Source organism: Coptis chinensis, chromosome 6 (genome assembly GCF_015680905.1).
Source record: "Coptis chinensis isolate HL-2020 chromosome 6, ASM1568090v1, whole genome shotgun sequence".
NCBI classification, from domain to species: domain Eukaryota; kingdom Viridiplantae; phylum Streptophyta; class Magnoliopsida; order Ranunculales; family Ranunculaceae; genus Coptis; species Coptis chinensis.
In genome coordinates, this window is record NC_141461.1 from 98,965,556 (window position 1) to 98,985,213 (window position 19,658).

The 19,658-nt window shown below is 35.0% G+C and overlaps 2 protein-coding genes across 2 annotated transcripts; one reads left to right on the plus strand and one right to left on the minus strand.

Moving 5' to 3' along the window:
* Nucleotides 1-1,797: 1,797 nt before the first annotated feature.
* On the minus strand, nucleotides 1,798-2,824 carry LOC147496032 (ubiquitin-activating enzyme E1 1-like). Its single transcript, XM_086568509.1, has 2 exons — nucleotides 2,359-2,824; nucleotides 1,798-2,106 (listed from the first exon to the last, which is right to left on the minus strand). Exons 1-2 carry the CDS (start codon nucleotides 2,641-2,643, stop codon nucleotides 1,798-1,800), a joined length of 594 nt encoding a protein of 197 aa, XP_086424635.1. The 5' UTR covers nucleotides 2,644-2,824.
* Nucleotides 2,825-14,595: 11,771 nt separating this feature from the next.
* On the plus strand, nucleotides 14,596-17,910 carry LOC147496033 (IAA-amino acid hydrolase ILR1-like 3). The gene is made up of 5 exons (XM_086568510.1): nucleotides 14,596-15,024; nucleotides 15,096-15,221; nucleotides 15,912-16,226; nucleotides 16,585-16,745; nucleotides 17,433-17,910. The coding sequence occupies exons 1-5, from the start codon at nucleotides 14,695-14,697 to the stop codon at nucleotides 17,758-17,760; spliced, it is 1,260 nt and encodes a 419-aa protein (XP_086424636.1). The 5' UTR covers nucleotides 14,596-14,694; the 3' UTR covers nucleotides 17,761-17,910.
* Nucleotides 17,911-19,658: the final 1,748 nt, after the last annotated feature.

Below are 19,658 nucleotides of genomic sequence, written 5' to 3' on the forward strand. Positions count from 1 at the left end.
GGAGCAAGTCAACTATTAATGTAGTAAGCCGGTCACTGGCCGGCATATTGGCTAGTTATTATCAAACAATTGAGAAAATTGATACTAAGGATATTTTTAATCTCGATATTTATAAACAAATCAACTCATCCAATCAAAACATATAAGATTCAACCACGGCAATAAATTTACTTCTTTTAAAATTAAATATAAATCAAAATTTTAGTAAAAATATCAACGGAAATAAATTAAAAAAAAATCATGTATCATCTAATAAAAAAAAAATTGCTTGAATTTGAAACTTTGGCATATTGTTTTGATTGGATGGAACTGAATAAAGTAATACTAAATTGGCCCATACTGAATTTGAAACTTTGGTTTTTGCCAGAATTTGTGTTACTTTATCATGCATATAAGATTCAACCACGGCAATAAATTTACTTCTTTTAAAATTAAATATAAATCAAAATTTTAGTAAAAATATCAACGGAAATAAATTAAAAAAAAATCATGTATCATCTAATAAAAAAAAAATTGCTTGAATTTGGATTAGAGAATAGAAATCAAGAAGAAAAACAATAGTAAGTCCCCCTCGGATCAACTGCGCAAAACCAAAATAATCTCTCTTAACCATGTGATTGCATTGGTATAATGTGGTAATAGTGGAAATATTCTTTGGTATAATGTAACCTTTAGCTAGTCTAGCACCAAGCTTTGCTACAAAGTCTGCTGTAGAATTCCTATTTTTAGATGCCCTAATTGATGCAAAAGCAGCGGACATTATTGACGGCATAAGGATTCTCTTTTCCTTCTTTGAAGATGTATCTCTCATACACATCTACATAGACATTTTAGCCTCTTATGGCATTGTAATAGCCACAAACATGGCATAGTAGACTAGGGGTGGAATTCGAGCTAATCGAGCCGAGTTTCACTAAGCTCGGCTCAACTCGTTTATTTAAACGAGCTTTAATATAGGCTCAAGCTTAGCTCATATATTATATGAGAACGAGTCCGAGCCGAAATTAAATGAGCGAGCTGAGCCAAACCCGAAGTAGCTTGGCTATTTTTTAATCGCGGATGAAGGTATTTGAGCTTATTGAGCCGAGCTTCACCCTGCTCGTTTATTAAGCGAGCTATAATATGGGCTCAAGCTTGGCTCATTTAGTTAAATGAACGAACTTGAGCCAAGCCCGAGCCAAGCCCAAGCTACTCGGCTCAAATTCCACCCCTATAGTAGACCACCAGATTTCCTTCGTAAAAACCTGTACTTAGACTCTATGGGTGTTTCCAGTTTCCACAACACGTTTAGTATAAATAATATTGCAAACCTTTGAAGAAGAAAAAAATTGATGCTACTAGATCCTATTTCTAGGCGTTTCGGCAGACGCGCAGTCATCTAGACAAGTTTTCCCTTCTTCGTTTTCTTTTCTTTAATTTCTTAAGCGTATTGACTGGAAATATCCACTAAGAAATCGATCTGACAGTAACAGTTTTAGCTTGTCTAGCGCAAAGCGACAAGGTCTGCTCCAGAATTGCACTACCTCCATGTATGCTCTCTTGGCTTATTAGATAGACTTCTTGTACCCTCTGCTAGTTATGAATGTTTTATATGAAGTAACATTAAAAAAAATATGAAAATAGCATATAAAAGCAGCAGATTCTGTCAAAATTTGAAGTAAATAATATAGCATACATAAACATGCTTCAGAAACGACAGTTAGAATCCCCTGAAGCAGCACTTGTTGACCCTGTACAAACTGAGCTGAAAAGAACCAACATGATAAACAGGGAACAACAACATTAAGATGAGTTAAGTCAATCCGCCACTTCAATTGCAGATGACTTGAGTAGGCAAGGAGAATCGAGACAGCACTCAACATTTTGCAACTCCCAGCACTCAACATTTTGCAACTCCTTTTCTGCACCACTTCCACCACCAATCAGCTTGTAAAGCTTCAGACAGGTGAGACCAGCAGCCACGGTACAACTAGTTGATAATGGCGGAGGAAAGCAACATCCTAAAACCTCCTTGGCGCGATGCTCGTTAACTTTGAAGTCATGTTGTGAACTTGCAAGAAATAAGTCAAACAAAGGCATTGCAAATGCCATATTGTAATTGTCATCCTGCACATAAGTTTTTGAAAGGGTAAACAAATCAAAGAGTGATAAGAGATAAGTGATTAAGTGAATGTAAACTTGCTCCAAGTTGGCATGGTCAACTCCTTTGCCTTGGGGAAGGAGCAAGAAGAGTTGCAACATGAACAAAAAGTTATTTTTTTGAGAAAACTATTTGTGAAAAATAACTTCCCTAGGAATTTGCAGAACAACAATATGAAGGACAAAATTGTAGTCTATCCAAACCAGCTGATTACCGACCACATCAAAAGGCACAGGCACCATCTGAAATCCAGAGGGAAGCTTTTCCACAAGTTCTTCTACTCTACAGAGTAAAAATTCAAGAGTAGTAATATCAGAGGCCTCCTGCTCGTCCACAACTTTGTTGCGAGAAAGGTCTTGTACACTTTCCACCTCCTTAACCCAATCCACACTAATGGGTATGTTGATCCCAAATGTTTTCGCCCTCAAAACTGCAGCCGACTTCAAAAACTTCAGGTGCTCTGCATTACTGGCAGAAAATACTAGAGGTTTTGGGGTTCTCATTCTGCCGCTACCCAGGTCAAAAATTCTATCTTTCTTCTGACTTTCAATATTTAGCTCCTCAACAGACTTTAGAAAGTAATTAACAAGCTCGACAAAGTAGACGTCAAACCTGCACCATATAACAGAAGTTGTTAGGCTAATGAAGAAAGATTAAGAGCACTATATATATTTGTATGCACCTATTTTTATTTAATTATAATAGAGTATTAACTCTGTAATGAAAGATTAAGAGCACTATATATATATTTGTATGCACCTATTTTTATTTAATTACTAGGTATAACCCGTGCCTTCGGCACGGTTGTCTTTAGGTTTCTTAAAAAAACAAAGTTAATATATATAATTACTCAATATAATTTGTTTAATGTTCACAAAAAAAAACATATATTCCTATAAGATATGTCAACTTTAACATGTGTAGTTGCAGTTTTTTACTTAATTGAATAATTTTTAATTATATTAATATGAGCTCTTATGGTCAACACAGTACATATTTTTATTTAGATACTTTAGCAGGATTTATTTTAAATAAAAAAAATATAGCTAATTGTTAATGATGTTATTATATCCAATTGATCTACATCTCTAGTGGCCATGCTTATTGGTATAGTTTTTTAAATCATGGAATATGTCTAGAAACTTGACAATGGTATATGTATTTTGCAAAATAGACCTCTTTAATTAAATATATTGCATACAAAGACACAATATATGGTTAAGGAGCTACTTAATGCTTACAATTTGCAAGCAATGCAGCTTGTACAACTATGACTCCCACCAAATATCACCTTCAATAAACTTCATTAAAGATGTGTCTACTCTTTGTACAGATAAAAGTAAAAAACTTTGATAAAATAAAATACACAACAATACAATATTAACCAAATGTGCATTAAGTTAAACCCACTCAATTTCCACAATCCACTTGTATTTGATGGACTATAAGGTTGGTGGTACCTTGTTGTCAAGCCAATGCAAACACCTTATACTAATTTCTCTTGGGCATTCTTGACTGAGACGTGTGTTCGATTCAACTGGGTGAATGCCCATTCCAATATATGCATTAGCTAGGTGTTGCAGTCATGTGGAAAAGAATAATGTTAGACTTTAGGAGGCTAAATTTCTCATCTAGGATTATCCGGAAAAAAAGAGCAATTTAACATCGCTCGACTTTAAGCTCGATCAAGTCGACTCAGCTTAGTGAAATTTCCACTATTTGAAAGTACTTATAAAACCAGATCTAGCCATCAACAATAGTGTTGTCTTTGTTCCTAGCCATCAACTTAGTCAAATCTCAAAAAGTCTGCACTACAATAATAACTGTTTTTGTTCCCAGTTGATTCAAAATTGTATCGATTTCAAATACCATAAGAATTCTATAATTCATAGATTTTTTTCCCGGCTTTCTTGAGAAGAGTCATAGGGATTCTTATTGTATTGTGAAAAAGAGATGCAAATGTGTACCTTTAGTCCCAAATTAGGTATGGGGATTGTGAAAACCTATTTACGCTACCTTCTGAAAATTTTGGTTCTACATGACACCACTCATGAAACCATTTAATCCAACAATGGAGGATGAGTAACGACAACAACACAAAAATGAAATCCTTTCAACAAATTAGTTAGCATATACGATAAAAAAAAAACACATTCATTCTATTTCAAAATCTATAAAGAAAAGAAAATGACCCTTATCTTGGAAACCACTATTGTGGAAGTCACAAACTTACCTTTAAAAAAAAAAAAAAAAAAAAAAACTGACTTCAAATGGTGAAGAGTGACTACAATGAATACACACAAATCATTCCCGAACCAAAAATTGGTTTTATAGACATGTTGCCATTTCTAGCTTCTTATATACCTCTGGTCCATATAATATTCTACTACTCAAAAAACCCTAGCAAGAATCATTAACACCTACCATGCTAGCCACTACTTCTTCCACGAACAAATTCTAACTAAATCAGGGCAAACCATTATGCTTTTATGATGACCCTCAATGCAATTAAAATTGAAAACGTGCTAACAAAGAAAACAAAAGTGCTTCCTACCATTTTCTTGGATACATGCTATATAAAAACAAAGTCAAAACATTTTCAATTAATTTAGGATCATAACCCTATTCATCAATAATAGGTTGGTGCTAACCTCGACCAAACACGGTATGTCAGCACTCAATGCATGAACACTTCGCGATTGTAATCTTAAGCGCATACATAAACTATTATTCTTAAAGATGTGGACCTGAAAGTATAAGATTCAACAAAAGTTTAGAATGAACATCCACACATAAAAAAATGCTAAACCACAAACACACGAAGTACAAAATTGGTCATATTATGAATAAACAAATTCATTCTTCAACCATATATGAACCACATGAAACAAACTAATATAAATGACACCCAAGTGCCTCAACCCCACTAAGCTATATGTATATTAGAAAATAACATATTGAGATAAGGAACATGAGTATTTCTATCCAATATTATCAGGTGAAAGGGAATGCCTGGAGCTCTAGGCTCCCCAAATTGTGTTTTTGATAACAATTTGCCTACGGAGACCAACCGGTTTAAACATGAAACAATGGCCACTACAATTATTAGGAGATGAGATTGAGTATCCCTTGTACAACAATACTCCTCTCCTATTATCTTCCTGCTCACCCTGCTTAAGCTATTATTGTTTTAAGGTTACCACCCCATGCTTTGTGTTGCCCGCCTCTACTTAGGTAGTATCGCTTGTATGTTTGCCAACCTTTTCAACTACCCACTTGCCTCTCATGAATACACAATTCAGTATGCAAACACGACCACTATATACTATGGCAACCCAAAGGGCATAGTTCTTTTAGTTCAAACCATACTATTTTGCAAACAGATATAATTAAGAAAATCTGACCCATGTAGAAACAACATGACAAACCATGGAAAGTATAGTCTTAAGCATACTGGAAAAGAAAAATAAATATGAAACATAACAAAGTCTATGTAAGGATCAAACAACTGCCGGTTGCAAGACTTTGAGTGTACGTGTGATTGGAACAATTAAAATTAGAAATAGGATGCCCATACCATTTCTATGGAATAAAATAAAACCTAGAAGCCTATGTTTTCTTACAATGCTTCTTGTCTCGTTTTAAGGCTCACTCAACCAACTTCTTGTGTTTTGCGTTCTTTCACGGCTCTTTCCTAAATATATGAAGTCAAACCAATAAATTAAGGAGGAACATCTAAAATTAATGTCATCTTTCACTTTTGTTTTTTTTTTCCAAATCTTTTGGTAAAGTAAAGGCTATATAGTATGTAATTTTTTTCATGAGTAGTATACCTTGTTTAGAAAAAACCAAAGTTTAGAAAAATACTACAAAAATAAAAAGAAAAAGAAAAACATAATTAAGAAACCGTAACTTAAAATGAGCAAGTATGACACTTCACCCCAAAGAAATCTGAGATCCATGAGAACTGATGAAGTGGGATAAGACGTGCTTCAACTCAAATAAAGTACAGTAAGAAACAAAAGTATATTGTCCAATTCATGCCGACGAAACATTAAAAATCTACCGAGCTTAGTCCTTTCAGAAAGAAAAAATAAAAGAAACAGAAAATTAGTGGTTTAGTAACTATGCAAGGGCTTGTAACGTGTGTTTTGAGTTTATTATCCTTGATAATGCTACTTTTCAAGATAACACTATAAACTCATTCCCAATTCATATTGTCTTCTACTCAGTCACCTACACCATCAACATTCATAACTACTCTGAAAATTAGCATGTACTAATTTTTTTAGCTAGATCAAATAATTGCTTATGGATAGTGATGTAAAATAAGTCGTCACTATCACTATCTGAACAATGATGATAAAGATATTCTTAATAGATAAATTCAAACATGCACGATCTAATAAAATTTCATGTGATGTAAGCGAGATACCTCGACAAACGATAGGAACAAAATCGCAAACTACATATTCAAAATTGATATGGCAAAACAATACAACAAAAACTCTATTTAATATCAAACCTGGGTGGATATAAATTATTTGCCATGGAGAGAATACCAGCACCAGTATGTTTCAACTTGGGTTTTATCTCATCTTCAAATTTCGAACCATATATTGATTCGCCACCACGACCTGTACTAGTAGGATCTCCACCTTGCACAACAAAATCCTCAATAATGTGGTGGAATTTGACATTGTCGTAATAACCTCTTTGAGATAGCTCAATGAAGTTTCTACAAGTTCTTGGAGCATGTTTGTAGTACAACTCGATAGTGAATGGACCCATGGAAGTTTCTAGTGTGACCTCAGGTGGTCCACCTTCTACACATGTTGACTGTACTCAATCCCAACGTGTTAAGATCCAGTCCACAAATGCATGGTTCTGCTAGAGTATAAGTTGACCAACAATGGATGACCTCTTAAGCTTATCAATAGTTTCTACACAATGTAGCACTTGTACTAAAATAAATAGCATAATACGACAAAAAAAATGGAAAAAATACAATTGGTAAAGTACACACTTTTATATCAAAAAAAGAGAGAATGGGTTAGAGTAGTTAGTTAGGTAACTAAATTGATGCATATTTCATCGGTGTCGTTGCTTGAAAAATTGTCCCTATGTAACATTTTAGAAAGACATGTAATAAAAGGATGAATCATAGTCCAGATTGCACAAAGTCTGTATAAATAATTGAAGATCAATTTCATCAAATTGATACTAATCAAAGCAAAGGAAGGACTCAAAGACACCATAGTGCTAACCCACAATGATCGCAAAAATCAGAAGAGAGAAAGCACAAGTGCTAGTATTCAACACAAACTAATTAGCCCATCTCTCATTTCTCTCTACCTTACTCTTTCTTTCCTTAAGTTTCTAGTTCCAACCAAACCTCAAGAAAAGGCCACTGATTTCTTGTGTTTTTCTACCAATTTTGTTCCTAATTAAACATACATTTATGTCTCTTTTACTTCTTGTCGTTCTTATCTTTCCCTGTCTAGCTATTTAGGTAACTTCTCTTAGCATATTTCTTTTCTCAATGAGTGCTACATCAAATTATGGCAGAGTGGAAGAAAAAAATATTCGCATTCAGCCCACAAACCACAAAAATAATAAAAATCACATGAATCGCAACCAATACGCACCCAAAAAAAATATATTAAAATGTCAGCCCAAAAGTTATGTGCAATGTAGGAACAAAAATACCTAAATCTATCTGTACACCAGGTTCCCCAGAAAATCGTGTGCAAACATAAAGGCTTATGTTTCTTCTAGAACATCACTACGCATACCAAAAGCAATGGACAGAGGTGACAAATTGCCACAGTGATTTAATCTTCGATGTACAATCCAAGGACTTCCCTGATGTAACTCTCCTTTCCTCCATTAGAACTGAAATTGTTCGGTAAAGGGAATAATGAAATTCCTACTTAATTAGAACAACAAAAAATATAAAAAGGATCAATCATGGAAACGCGTACATTGAAAAACAGTTTTCACATTTATAGTTATGTACTATCTTGAAACTCATTAGAATTTAGAAAGAGCTATGTACCAAAGAAATTCTGAAATTTGGACGAAAATAAAACAAAATCACAATAATTATATCAAATCCCATAATATTGAACTACTTAAATTTAGGGAATACTTTCGCAATTCGTACCTTTTGAAGACCTTTCATGAGATGGTTACAGCAAGTAACTTTTTGGAAATCAAGAACAGATGAAATATCTCACTAAACATGAGAGTGATTGTGTAGAGGCTTATATTTATAGTGGGAGAGTTAAGAGACTCCATTAGAGGCATTTTCGGTTTTCAAGTCAATAAAGAAGAAGTGAATAGAGATTAGAGAGGGAGTTACGGCAAAGAGAGTTTAATTGCCCACGAAGTTCGCGGGTCTTTAAAATTGGGCGTCGGGGTTTCTTTTCTAAAATACATGTTTTACTCTTATCCAAGCCCAAGCCCAAGACGTTCATCTCACTTGAATCTTCCATCATATCTTAGGCCTAAATCCTAATACAATCTTGGCCACCCATTTTTGGAGAAGGTAGTGGGAGAGATGAACAATTTTGGGGCTTTAAACTTGACCTCACCAACTGACCATAGTAATTAGATGGAAAGCATTAAGGGTTCAAAATATATTGTTTGAGAGAAAACTTTTAGATTTCAAAAGCCATTCAATTCATCCACCCAAAAAATTCCATTGTATTATGGTGGAAATGGACATTTCAAAATTTCTTAAATGGTGTAGAAATTTAAATATAACTATTAATACAGTTGTATTTTTTTTAGTAATTGATTAACTTTTTTTAATACAATCCTTAAAAGCACTTAATAAATGTCATTAATACTTTTAAATGGCATTGAATAGGAGTTTCAAAATGTTCTAGATCGTACATCTGCCCCAATTCAACTCAGATCCCCACGCCATCCCGACCTCTCTTTGTCTTGCCATTGTGTTTTATTATAATAGATAATAGAGTATTAACTCTGTAATGCTTAATGCCTTAATTTAAATATTGACTCAGTCATTGTAAGTCAAGGTTGTAAGAACAGGTGTCAATGTAAGAAGGTATCCTATAAATACTTGTAATTAGACAGAACAAACTAATGAAAATTTTCTATTTCTTCATTTCTTGTTTTCATTCTATTATGGTATCGGAGCCCTTTTAGTCTCACGGCGAAAGCGATCCTTCATCATCAGAGATAAGATTTTTTTTAGATCCATCCTCTTTTCTTCAATTACTTGATTGATTTGTTCCACTTGACTGTTGTTCATATGTTGTTGTTGATAAATTTGATCGATTATAGATTTCTTTTCAATTTCTTGATTCAGAAACCCTAATTTTTCATCATCATCAATTTTTTTTATTATCATGGCTTAAAACATCACTTTCCACAACATCAATAACTTCATCTCTATCAAATTAACCAAAGACAATTACATTGTATGGAAGTCATTATTCATTCCTATCCTTTCTAGCTTTGATATGCTCGGTTTTATCGATGGATCTAATGTTTGTCCTGCTCAGTATATTGAGACAACCACTGAAAACAATACAACTCGAGTTGTTAATGATAAGTATCTCGATTGGAAGAAGAAGGATCAATAGGTGTTAATTTGGTTGAATGCTACCATTTCAGAGTCTCTTTTACCTTATGTTGTGGGTATAAGATCATCTTTTGAACTATGGAGTGTTTTGGAAAGGCGTTTCTCTGCCACAGTCACTAGAACTCATGTGTTGCAGCTTAAAAACACACTTCACAACATCAAAAAGGGTTCTTCTACTATGGCAAAGTATCTTCAAACTATTAAAGAGACCTGTGATTTACTTGCTGCTTCTGGAGAAATAGTTTCTGATAGTGATATCATCTACTATACTTTAAAAGGATTACCAAATGAGTACAAGCCTTTTGCAACATCAATTAAATTAGAGAGAGCCACCTATTGTACCTGATGAGCTTTATAGTCTACTCATGAGTGAAGAACTTACTACAAATGAAGAAGGTTCAAGTATGTTTCAAGCTGATTCATCTAGTCCAGCTCAAGCCTTTGCTGCTACCTCAAATCAATTATATTCTAATTCTAACAGAGGAGGAAGAGCTCCATTTCGTGGAAAAGGTCGTGGCAGATCATTCTACAGAGGTTCTAATGGTTTTCATACAAATGGTTCTGCAAGTTCAAATGGTCAAAGTTCAACTCAATATTCTGCAAGTTCTTCAAGACCTATCTGTCAGATATGTAATAAGCCCGACATCCGCTATTGATTGCTTTCAAAGAATGAATCATGCATACATTGGAAGGCATCCTCCAGCCAAACTACAAGCAATGGTTGCAAATAAATCCTCTTTCTCAGATGGCTACACCAACACTTCATCACTTGGTCACACTGGTTATAATCATTATGATGCTGATGTTGATTACAATGGTTATCATGGCTTTACTGATTACAATGGCTCTAATCATTATGATGCTGGCTCTACTTCTTATCACACCTCATCTTCACCTTGGATTGCGATCTGAGGGCTACAAATCATGTAACTCCTCATGTTTCGAATCTCAACACTTATTCTGACTATGATGGCAATGAGAAGATTTCTATTGGCAATGGCCAAGGTCTCAATATAGCTCACACTGGTAACTCTACCCTCTTAACTCCATCTACTATTTTCCAGTTGAAAAATATCTTACATGTTCCTCATATATCCCATAATTTGCTTTCTGTACATAAATTCGCAACAGATAATAATTGCTCATTAACTTTTACATCAAATACCTTTTTTGTAAAGGACAACTTCTCGGGAGGATTCTTTTCCAAGGACATCCCGAGAATGGTTTGTACCCTTTTCATCCTAAAAAATCTTCATCACATCATTCATCTCAACATCCTCATGGTCTCTCACCTTCGCTTTCAAGCCTCCACTTTATATTCTATCGCATTCATTGGAGAGAGAACAACCCCGACTCTCGGCATCAAAGATTGGGACATCCCTCTCTTTCAACTTTGACTTTTGTTTTGAATAAATGCAATTTACTGTTTCATGTAAGGCCGATGTATCTCATTTCTTACATCAATCATGTAAACTTGGTAAAAGTGCAAAACTTCCTTTTAAATCTAATACATGTCATTCCAATCGCTCCTCTTCAACTTATACACATTGATTTATGGGGTCCGCACCTTGCTATTCCATTTCGGATATAGATACTATGTCGATCTTGTTGATGACTATACCAAGTATACTTGGATTTACCCTCTTCAGACTAAATCTCAATTTTATAATGCTTTTCTGGTTTTTACTTCTTTGGTTGAAAACATGTTAAGCACCACCATCAAAACAGTGAGAACTGATGCAGGGGGTGAATTCATTAGTCATGTCTTTAGAAATTTCTTGAAATCTAAAGGCATTTTTCACCAGTTTTCCTGCCCTCATACTCCAGAGCAAAACTCCATTGTTGAAAGAAAACATAGACACATCCTTGATCTAAAGCGAGAACACTTTTGCACAAAGCAATGTCCCTTTTGTGTCTTGGGTTGAAGTCTTTTTACACTTCAGGTCTTTCTCATTAACGGACTTCCCTCTAAACTTCTTTCAAATTCTTCTCTTTTTGAAAAACTCTTTAACCAAAACCTGATTCATGTTTTCTCAAATCTTTTGGTCTGCTCTTGTTATCCATGGATTAAACCATACATTTCAAATAAACTCCAAAACGAAGTCTCAGATTGTATTTTCATTGGATATAGCCATAACCATAAGGGATATATATAGGTGTCTTGACCTTAAAACTGGCAAAGTCTACATATCAAGACATGTAGTCTTTCATGAAAATAATTTTCCCTGTCACACTTCTTCAAGTCCTTCTACAGTTCCAAATTCTTCTACTTCAGTCCCTGTTGTTGTTCCTATTTTTCAACACGTCACCACTCCTCCTACACCCATGGTTCCTACTACACATTCTATTCCCGTTGAAGTATTACAACCTATTATTCCTCAAATTTCAGACCAACCTATTCTTAATAACAGTCCCCAATCTTCATTAAACCCCCTCCTCCTCATCAAATGCATTAACTTCAAACTCCAACTCAAGTCATTCAAACAACAATTTAGTTCAATCATTTGCTCACACCATGCAAACACGAGCTAAAAAATAATATTACCAAACCAACTACAAAATACCCTCTCACCATTATGTGATGAACACCACTCTCACTACTATCTCAACTCCAACTTGTTATACACAAGCCATCAAAGACCCAAACCGGAGAAATGCTATGGCCGAGGAGTTTAGTGCTTTACAAAAATAACAACACTTGGATTCTTGTACCATATGATCCTTCCATGAATCTGTTGGAGCAAAATGGGTTTTAGAGTCAAATACAAGCCAACTGGTGCTATTGATAAATTTAAAGCTAGGCTAGTGGCAAAAGGTTATCACCAGCAGTATGGCTTTGATTATCTTGACACTTTCAGCCAAGTAGCCAAGCCTGCCACAATCAGATTCATTCTCTCAATTGCCCTAAATAATGATTGGTCAATCAAACAATTGGATGTAAGTAATGCTTTTCTTCATGGCTCTTTAAAAGAGCAAGTTTATATGATTCAACCCCCAGGTTTTGTTGATCCTCAAAAACCTTCCTATGTCTGTAAACTACAAAAATCCTTGTATGGCTTAAAACAAGCTCCTCGAGCCTGGTACCAAGAACTTTTCTCTGCATTACTGGAACTTGGATTCATTGCTTCTCAAGCTGACACCTCATTGTTCACAAGGAGGGATTCCAAGTGTACTACTTATGTCCTCATCTATGTAGATGACATTTTAATAACTGGCAGTTCTTCTTCAGTAATCTCTGAAATAATTCAACAGTTAAGTTTGAAATTCCCAATGAAAGATCTAGGACAGCTACATTTCTTCTTAGGCTTGGAAGTAAAGAGAACCTCTCAAGCAATGTTTCTTACTCAGTCAAAGTACATTCTTGACCTGTTGAAGAAAGCAAACATGGAGGGAGCTAAACCATGCTCTACACCAATCTCTACAAGCCAAAAGCTCAATAATTCTAATGGTGATCCATTACAATGTAACTGAATATAGGTCATTGGTTGGTGCTCTTCAGTATCTCTGTTGGACAAGACCTGACATCACTTTTTCTGTAAATCAAGTTTGTCAATTTCTTCACAGTCCAAGAACTATTCATCTTCTTTGCGGTGAAGAGAATCATAAGATATTTGAAAGGGACTATTGATCATGGTCTCAAATTTACAAAAGGATCTCCTCGCTATCATCGCATTCGTGATGCGATCGGCAGTCATTCATCCAATTGAAAAGGTCTACTAATGGCTTTATCATCTTCTCGGGTACAAATCCTATTAGTTGGAGTGCAAAAAGCAAAATCTTGTCTCCGCGGTCTTCTCTTGAAGTCGAGTCTGAGCCTTAGCTCACACTTCTTTATGCTGAATTGTATTGGCTCTGTAAAATCTTGCAAGATCTTGGTATTCCATTACATAATCACACCTATTCTATGGTGTGATAATATTGGGGCACTTGCTTTGGCTTCCAATCCCGCCTTCCATCGCGCGCACAAAACACATTGAAGTTGACTACCATTACACAAGGGAATTGGTAACTAGCGGCACTCTTCAACTCAAGTACATATGCACTCAAGACCAAGTGGCGGATGTCTTCACCAAAGGTCTTTCCAAGATTACAAGGTTTAATTTCACGAAGTCCAAGCTTTCTATTCTTTGCTCAACCAAAAGCTTGAGGGGTGTAATAGAGTATTAACTCAGTAATGCTTAATGCCTTAATTTAAATATTGACTCGATCATTGTAAGTCAAGGTTGTAAGAACAGTGTCAATGTAAGAAGGTATCCTATAAATACTTGTAATTAGACAGAACAAACTAATGAAAATTTTCTATTTCTTCATTTCTTGTTTTCATTCTATTAAATTATAGTTAGTAATATCTTTTCGCAATATTGGAAGCTACCTCCTTCCTATTTCACCTCCTATGATTTATGATTAGGATTTTCCAAGTGTCATGGTTTTTTCATGAAATTTTCCATTTTTTAGAAAATCTTATGAGAATAGGTGCTTAGCGATTTCTACTATTTATAAAGTGCGTGGGTGAGTTAGCCCGATTGAGCTGTCGCTCGGTGCTGCAGTTCTGCCTATGTAATTTTGTGACACGCGGTTTTTTTTTTTTTATTTGACAAACAAAGGTAGGAGAGGAGAGAGAGAGAGGCGCGTGGGATAAAAAAAAAAAAAAAAAAAAAGAGAGAGTACCTACGTAGGAACCACGTGTGCTAAGGCTAGTGACTAATTGACTATATAATGGATGTGTCCAGATGTGATGTATCTTCCGTGTCAAGTAATTGAAATATATAGAAATATCGGAAATGTCCAGTACAAGTGTCATAAATTTAAATATTTTCAATTATATCGCCGATATTTTATGGGCTCCACTAACTTATCCATCCATGGCTGAACGAGTTCTTGCTTTTGCCCTCTGATCAGTCCAATCAAAATTTTAATAATTTGATTGCCTTTGGAGTAAATGGGTGTTCTTACTCTTCTGTTAATTCTCATTTTCACCGTTTCTTCTAATGCATTTCATGAACAGTTCAGTGAGAACTACTCAGTACAACTTATGAACACAGCAAAGGAAGATAAAGAATGGTTGGTTTCAATAAGAAGACAGATACATGAATACCCAGAGCTCAAATTTGAAGAGTTTAATACTAGTGCTCTTATTAGAAGAGAACTAGATAAGCTTGGTATCTCTTACACTTACCCTGTAGCTAAAACTGGTGTAGTTGCTCAAATTGGCAATGGTTCTCGCCCTGTTGTCGCGCTTCGTGCTGATATGGATGCTCTACCTTTGCAGGTATAATAAAGACCATTTGCTTAATTTTACTTGAATTGCTATTTTGTTTGTTTTGAAGTTTTTATTTATAGGAGCTGGTTGAGTGGGAGCATAAGAGTAAAGTGAATGGTAAAATGCATGGTTGTGGACACGATGCTCATGTGGCGATGTTACTTGGTGCGGCGAAATTGCTTAATCAACGGAGAGATTATCTTAAGGTCATTATTTGATTAAGGGTTTTATACTGTTTTATTGATTGGTTGAAACAAATAGAAATGTATTCTTTGCTTTTGTTTTGAGTTGTAGGCACTTGTGATGTTTAGGGATCTAAGGAGTTCCAACAAAGTAACATGCGTGAATGTTGAAATGTAGCATTTATGAATTGTATGATTCTCTTGCAATAATTTTCGGAGTGGTTTCGTTATAAGTTTTGATTATGCTCTTCTTTGTTTCCAATAAGTTAACTTAGTTGCAGGTAGCCTCAGTCAGTTCGATTTGTCTAGCCCTCCAAGAGACTTGCATCTCCCCTGTGTAGCTTATTTAGAGTCTTTGCATATCTGTGGTTGAGTTATATATAACAATGGTGCAACCTTGTATGTAGAATACTCAGAGCATCTTCGGTTAAAAGCATAATATTGAATCCTTATTGTATAGATCTGTCACAGCCATATATATAAGGTTACTCTGTTTCTACATTAAAAAGCTCCCAGTGTGAAGTTTAATTAAAGAGGAAGAAGGATTGAAATTCTTGGTAGGACATACACTTGATCACGTTTTGTCCTAGTGCAACCTTCCTTCACCTGAGATAAAATTGACACTGTATAGTTTGCATTTATGTAGTATAAATTGGCCTTTTCTATATTGCCCGGTCTATTAGAATCCTCAACTTGTTATATTATTTGATGAAGGGAACTGTGAGACTTCTTTTCCAACCTGCAGAGGAGGGTGGTGCTGGAGCGTCTTATATGGTAAGGGAAGGTGCCCTTGGGGATTCTGAAGCAATATTTGGAATGCATGTCGACAACACAAAGCCAATTGGGAGCATAGCTTCCATAGCAGGACCTGCATTAGCTGCTGGATGTATCTTTGAAGTTACGATAGAAGGAATAGGTGGGCATGCTGCCAAGCCCCACTTAAACGTGGACCCAGTACTTGCTGCATCCTCTGCAATTTTGGCACTGCAACAACTCATCTCAAGAGAAATGGATCCCCTCAATAGTGAAGTATGGACATGCAACCAAGTACTTTGAATTTAATGCCATATTTATGTTTTCTGCAACTAATTTATGTGAGAACGCTGTTGGTGCGGTCCAAAAGTTGGTGTCAACGTGACATCATTCTTATTAGCTTAACCTATTTATCCCTTTTTACCACTGAAGAGAAAAATATGGAACTACGTAATTGATTTTACCATGCGTTTACGTAGAAGAAACTAGAAAGACGTTAAAAACCTCTACAGCATGTTGAATATTTGGTCCCAAAGTTTTGAGGAAATGCATAGTAATCATAGTTTATTCTTATGCAGGCTCTTGGCATTCCCCTATTTATTGTACTAACCTGTCGGTGACATTCTGAATACAGCTTCTGTACCACTTCATTGCACAAAAGGACCAACTCTTGGGACCCCTATACTACAAATCTAGAAGACAGATAGAAAATTATCATGATAAAACCTCTCGTAAACTTCTTACTTTGCTCCGCATCGGGATCTGTATTACAATATTTTCTTATAGGCGAGATTGGTGAGTATGTTCCTATGTCCTAGCTTAACGACAATCCTTTGCATACAATTTTGGTTTACTTAGTTTATAAAAGCTTCTAACGTCTTTAATAACCTGCAAATTGGAAATAATGATGCATTGATGCTTATATGAATTGGTTAGTGATAGTCCGGTTTCTTGCCTATATTGGTATGTTTGAAGCCTACTTGTTTAGAGGCCCGAAGCTTAACATTTTTTTTTTTTTTTTCCTTCCATAGGTTCTCTCACATTTACCTACTTTTCGAGGTGGGGATGCAATGAATGTGATTCCCCAATCTGCTCAATTTGGGGCACTTTGAGGTGTCTTACAAAAATGGCCTACACCGACTCGGTGGAGACTGAAAAGAGGTAACTATCATCCATAATTGACCTTTCTATTTAAACCTTAAACACATCTTGATTGATCAAGCCTGTGATGCTTATGAAATATTAGTGTATGACGTTTGCGAAGATATTTGTGGATTCTCTTAGAACGGGATAAACTTGCTTAAAGTTAGTAGTATATTTCTCTCCATTACGTGTTTGTTCTATATAATTGTAAGAAACAACTTCGCATGAAATAAAATTATGTATTAATCATGTTGATATGCATGGAGTTTGGATCGCAGTGGTCACAAAACAGGGCTTGATTACCACGGATGTAAGGCTATTATTGACATGAAGGTGAAGGAGCGTCCAGTCTACCCAGCTCATAAATGGTGAAACCTTGCATGAACATGTGGAAAGGGTTGGCAGGCACTTACTCGGTTCCGAGAATGTCAAGTTGTGTAACAAGGTGTTGGCAAGTGAAGACTTTGCTTTCTATCAAGAAGTGATTCTTGGTGTAATGTTTAGTATTGGAATCAGAAATGAGGAGTTGGGTTCAGTTCACTCGCCACACTCCCCTTATTTTTCCCTTGATGAAGATGCCCTTCCCATCGGGGCTGCTGTCCACACTGCGGTTGCAGAGATTTATCTTGATGAACAACATAATTTGTTGACCAAAAATATCGTTTAGTTGTGGGAGATCAATACAAAACTTCATAATTACTTTTTTCTTTGTGCAATTCTGTTAATCAATACAAAACTTGGTAATTTTTTTCTTGTAATCAAGTTAGCGGAGAGAGCATTCTGGGCCTGGGATATGTGGGGGTTGGTTTCTGTCTGTACTCATTCTTTCTCTTCGTCAGTAATTCCTCTATCTCCCTCTCCACTTTCCACGCCTTTTCAATCTCTCCCTCTCCCCTCCTCCCTCTCCCTCTCCCTCTCCACTCTCCATGCCTTTCCAATTCTTTGCTCACTTTCCCACTGCTATGCAGTATACTAGTGTAACAAGTATACAAACCTTACAACGCATCGGTTTTTTTAAGTTTTAAGTCTTGAAACCGTCCCTCCAGGTCGATAGTTAGTATGGTTTCTTTGGATTCTAATTGTAAATGGTAATTGTAATTATATAGGAGAGGCTGATTTATTTATTTTTTTAAAACAAAATGGGAGATAATTATGTTATTTGAATGAGATTAGTTCTTTTAAATTATCAATAATAAAATAGGACTTGTTTTAATTTCAATGTGGAAAATGAGGTAATTATTTGATTTAAGTGATATTAGAGAGGTGTTTCTAAATTATTAATAAATGAAAGGACCTTATTCAAATTATATTAATAAAAGTAGGACTTATTCTAAATTTAGGGAGGGAGTTCTAATTGTAAATAGTAATTGTAATTATATAGGAGAGGCTCATTTATTTATTTTTTTTAAACAAAATTGGAGATAATTATGTTATTTGAGTGAGATTAGTTCTTTTAAATTATCAATAATAAAATAGGACTTGTTTTAATTTCAATGTGGAAAATGGGGTAATTATTTGATTTAAATGACATTAGAGAGGTGTTTCTAAATTATTAATAAATGAAAAGACCTTATTTAAATTATATTAATAAAAGTATGACTTATTCTAAATTTAGTGAGGGAGGTATTTCTAAATTAAGTAAATAAGAAGATTTAAATTTGCCTATAACCCGGCTTAGGGGTGATAATTTGGCCCTCAGGCCCTCAACCCGGCCCGACCCGGCTCTAAAAAATGCGCGTCAAAACCCTCAAAAGTTGGCCCTCACAGATTTGAGGGGCGGGCTGGCCCGGCCCTCATGCTTGTTAGGGGCGGGCTAGGGTCTAGGTTACGGAGCATAGGCCCGGCAAGATTTAACCCTTCCAAGCCCTCACTTGGCCCTCAGTATTTTTTTTTTCGATAAGATATATTTTATTTTTTTACATTATATATGACTATATGTAAGGTACCACAATTATCCCTATTTGAACTAAATATTTTCACTACAAATAATGTTTAATAATAGTAGTTTACCACATATCATATGAGGTATTTTGTAATTTGAGTAAAATAGTTCAAATATAAAAAGAAAAGTGAATTATGATTATTTTGTGTAAACCCAAAATAGAGGTGATAATTTATGTATTATACTATATATTTGTGTAAACCCTAAAAAGAAAACCATATTTTCTTGTTATTTTTACATTATATTTATGTATTATACTATAATTATCTAAATTGTATAAAAAATTATTAAATTAGTTTTCAATAGGGGATAAATTATAACATAATATAATATATGCACTTTTGTAATTGATTTAATGATATGTATATAAGTCATACATAAAAGCAAATCCAACCTAACAACATAGTTAAGTATTAAAAATATAGATATTTTAAGAATATCATCTCTTCCACCATCTCTATCTATTTTTTTTCTAAAGATATAAGAATTAGTTTTGTATACTTATATACATATCATTAAATCAATTACAAAAAAAAAAAAAAAAAAAAAGTGAAAAATAAATTAGAATAAACAGGGTCCGACCCGCCCTCATTCATTTGGCTCAAAAATGAGGGCGGGGAGTT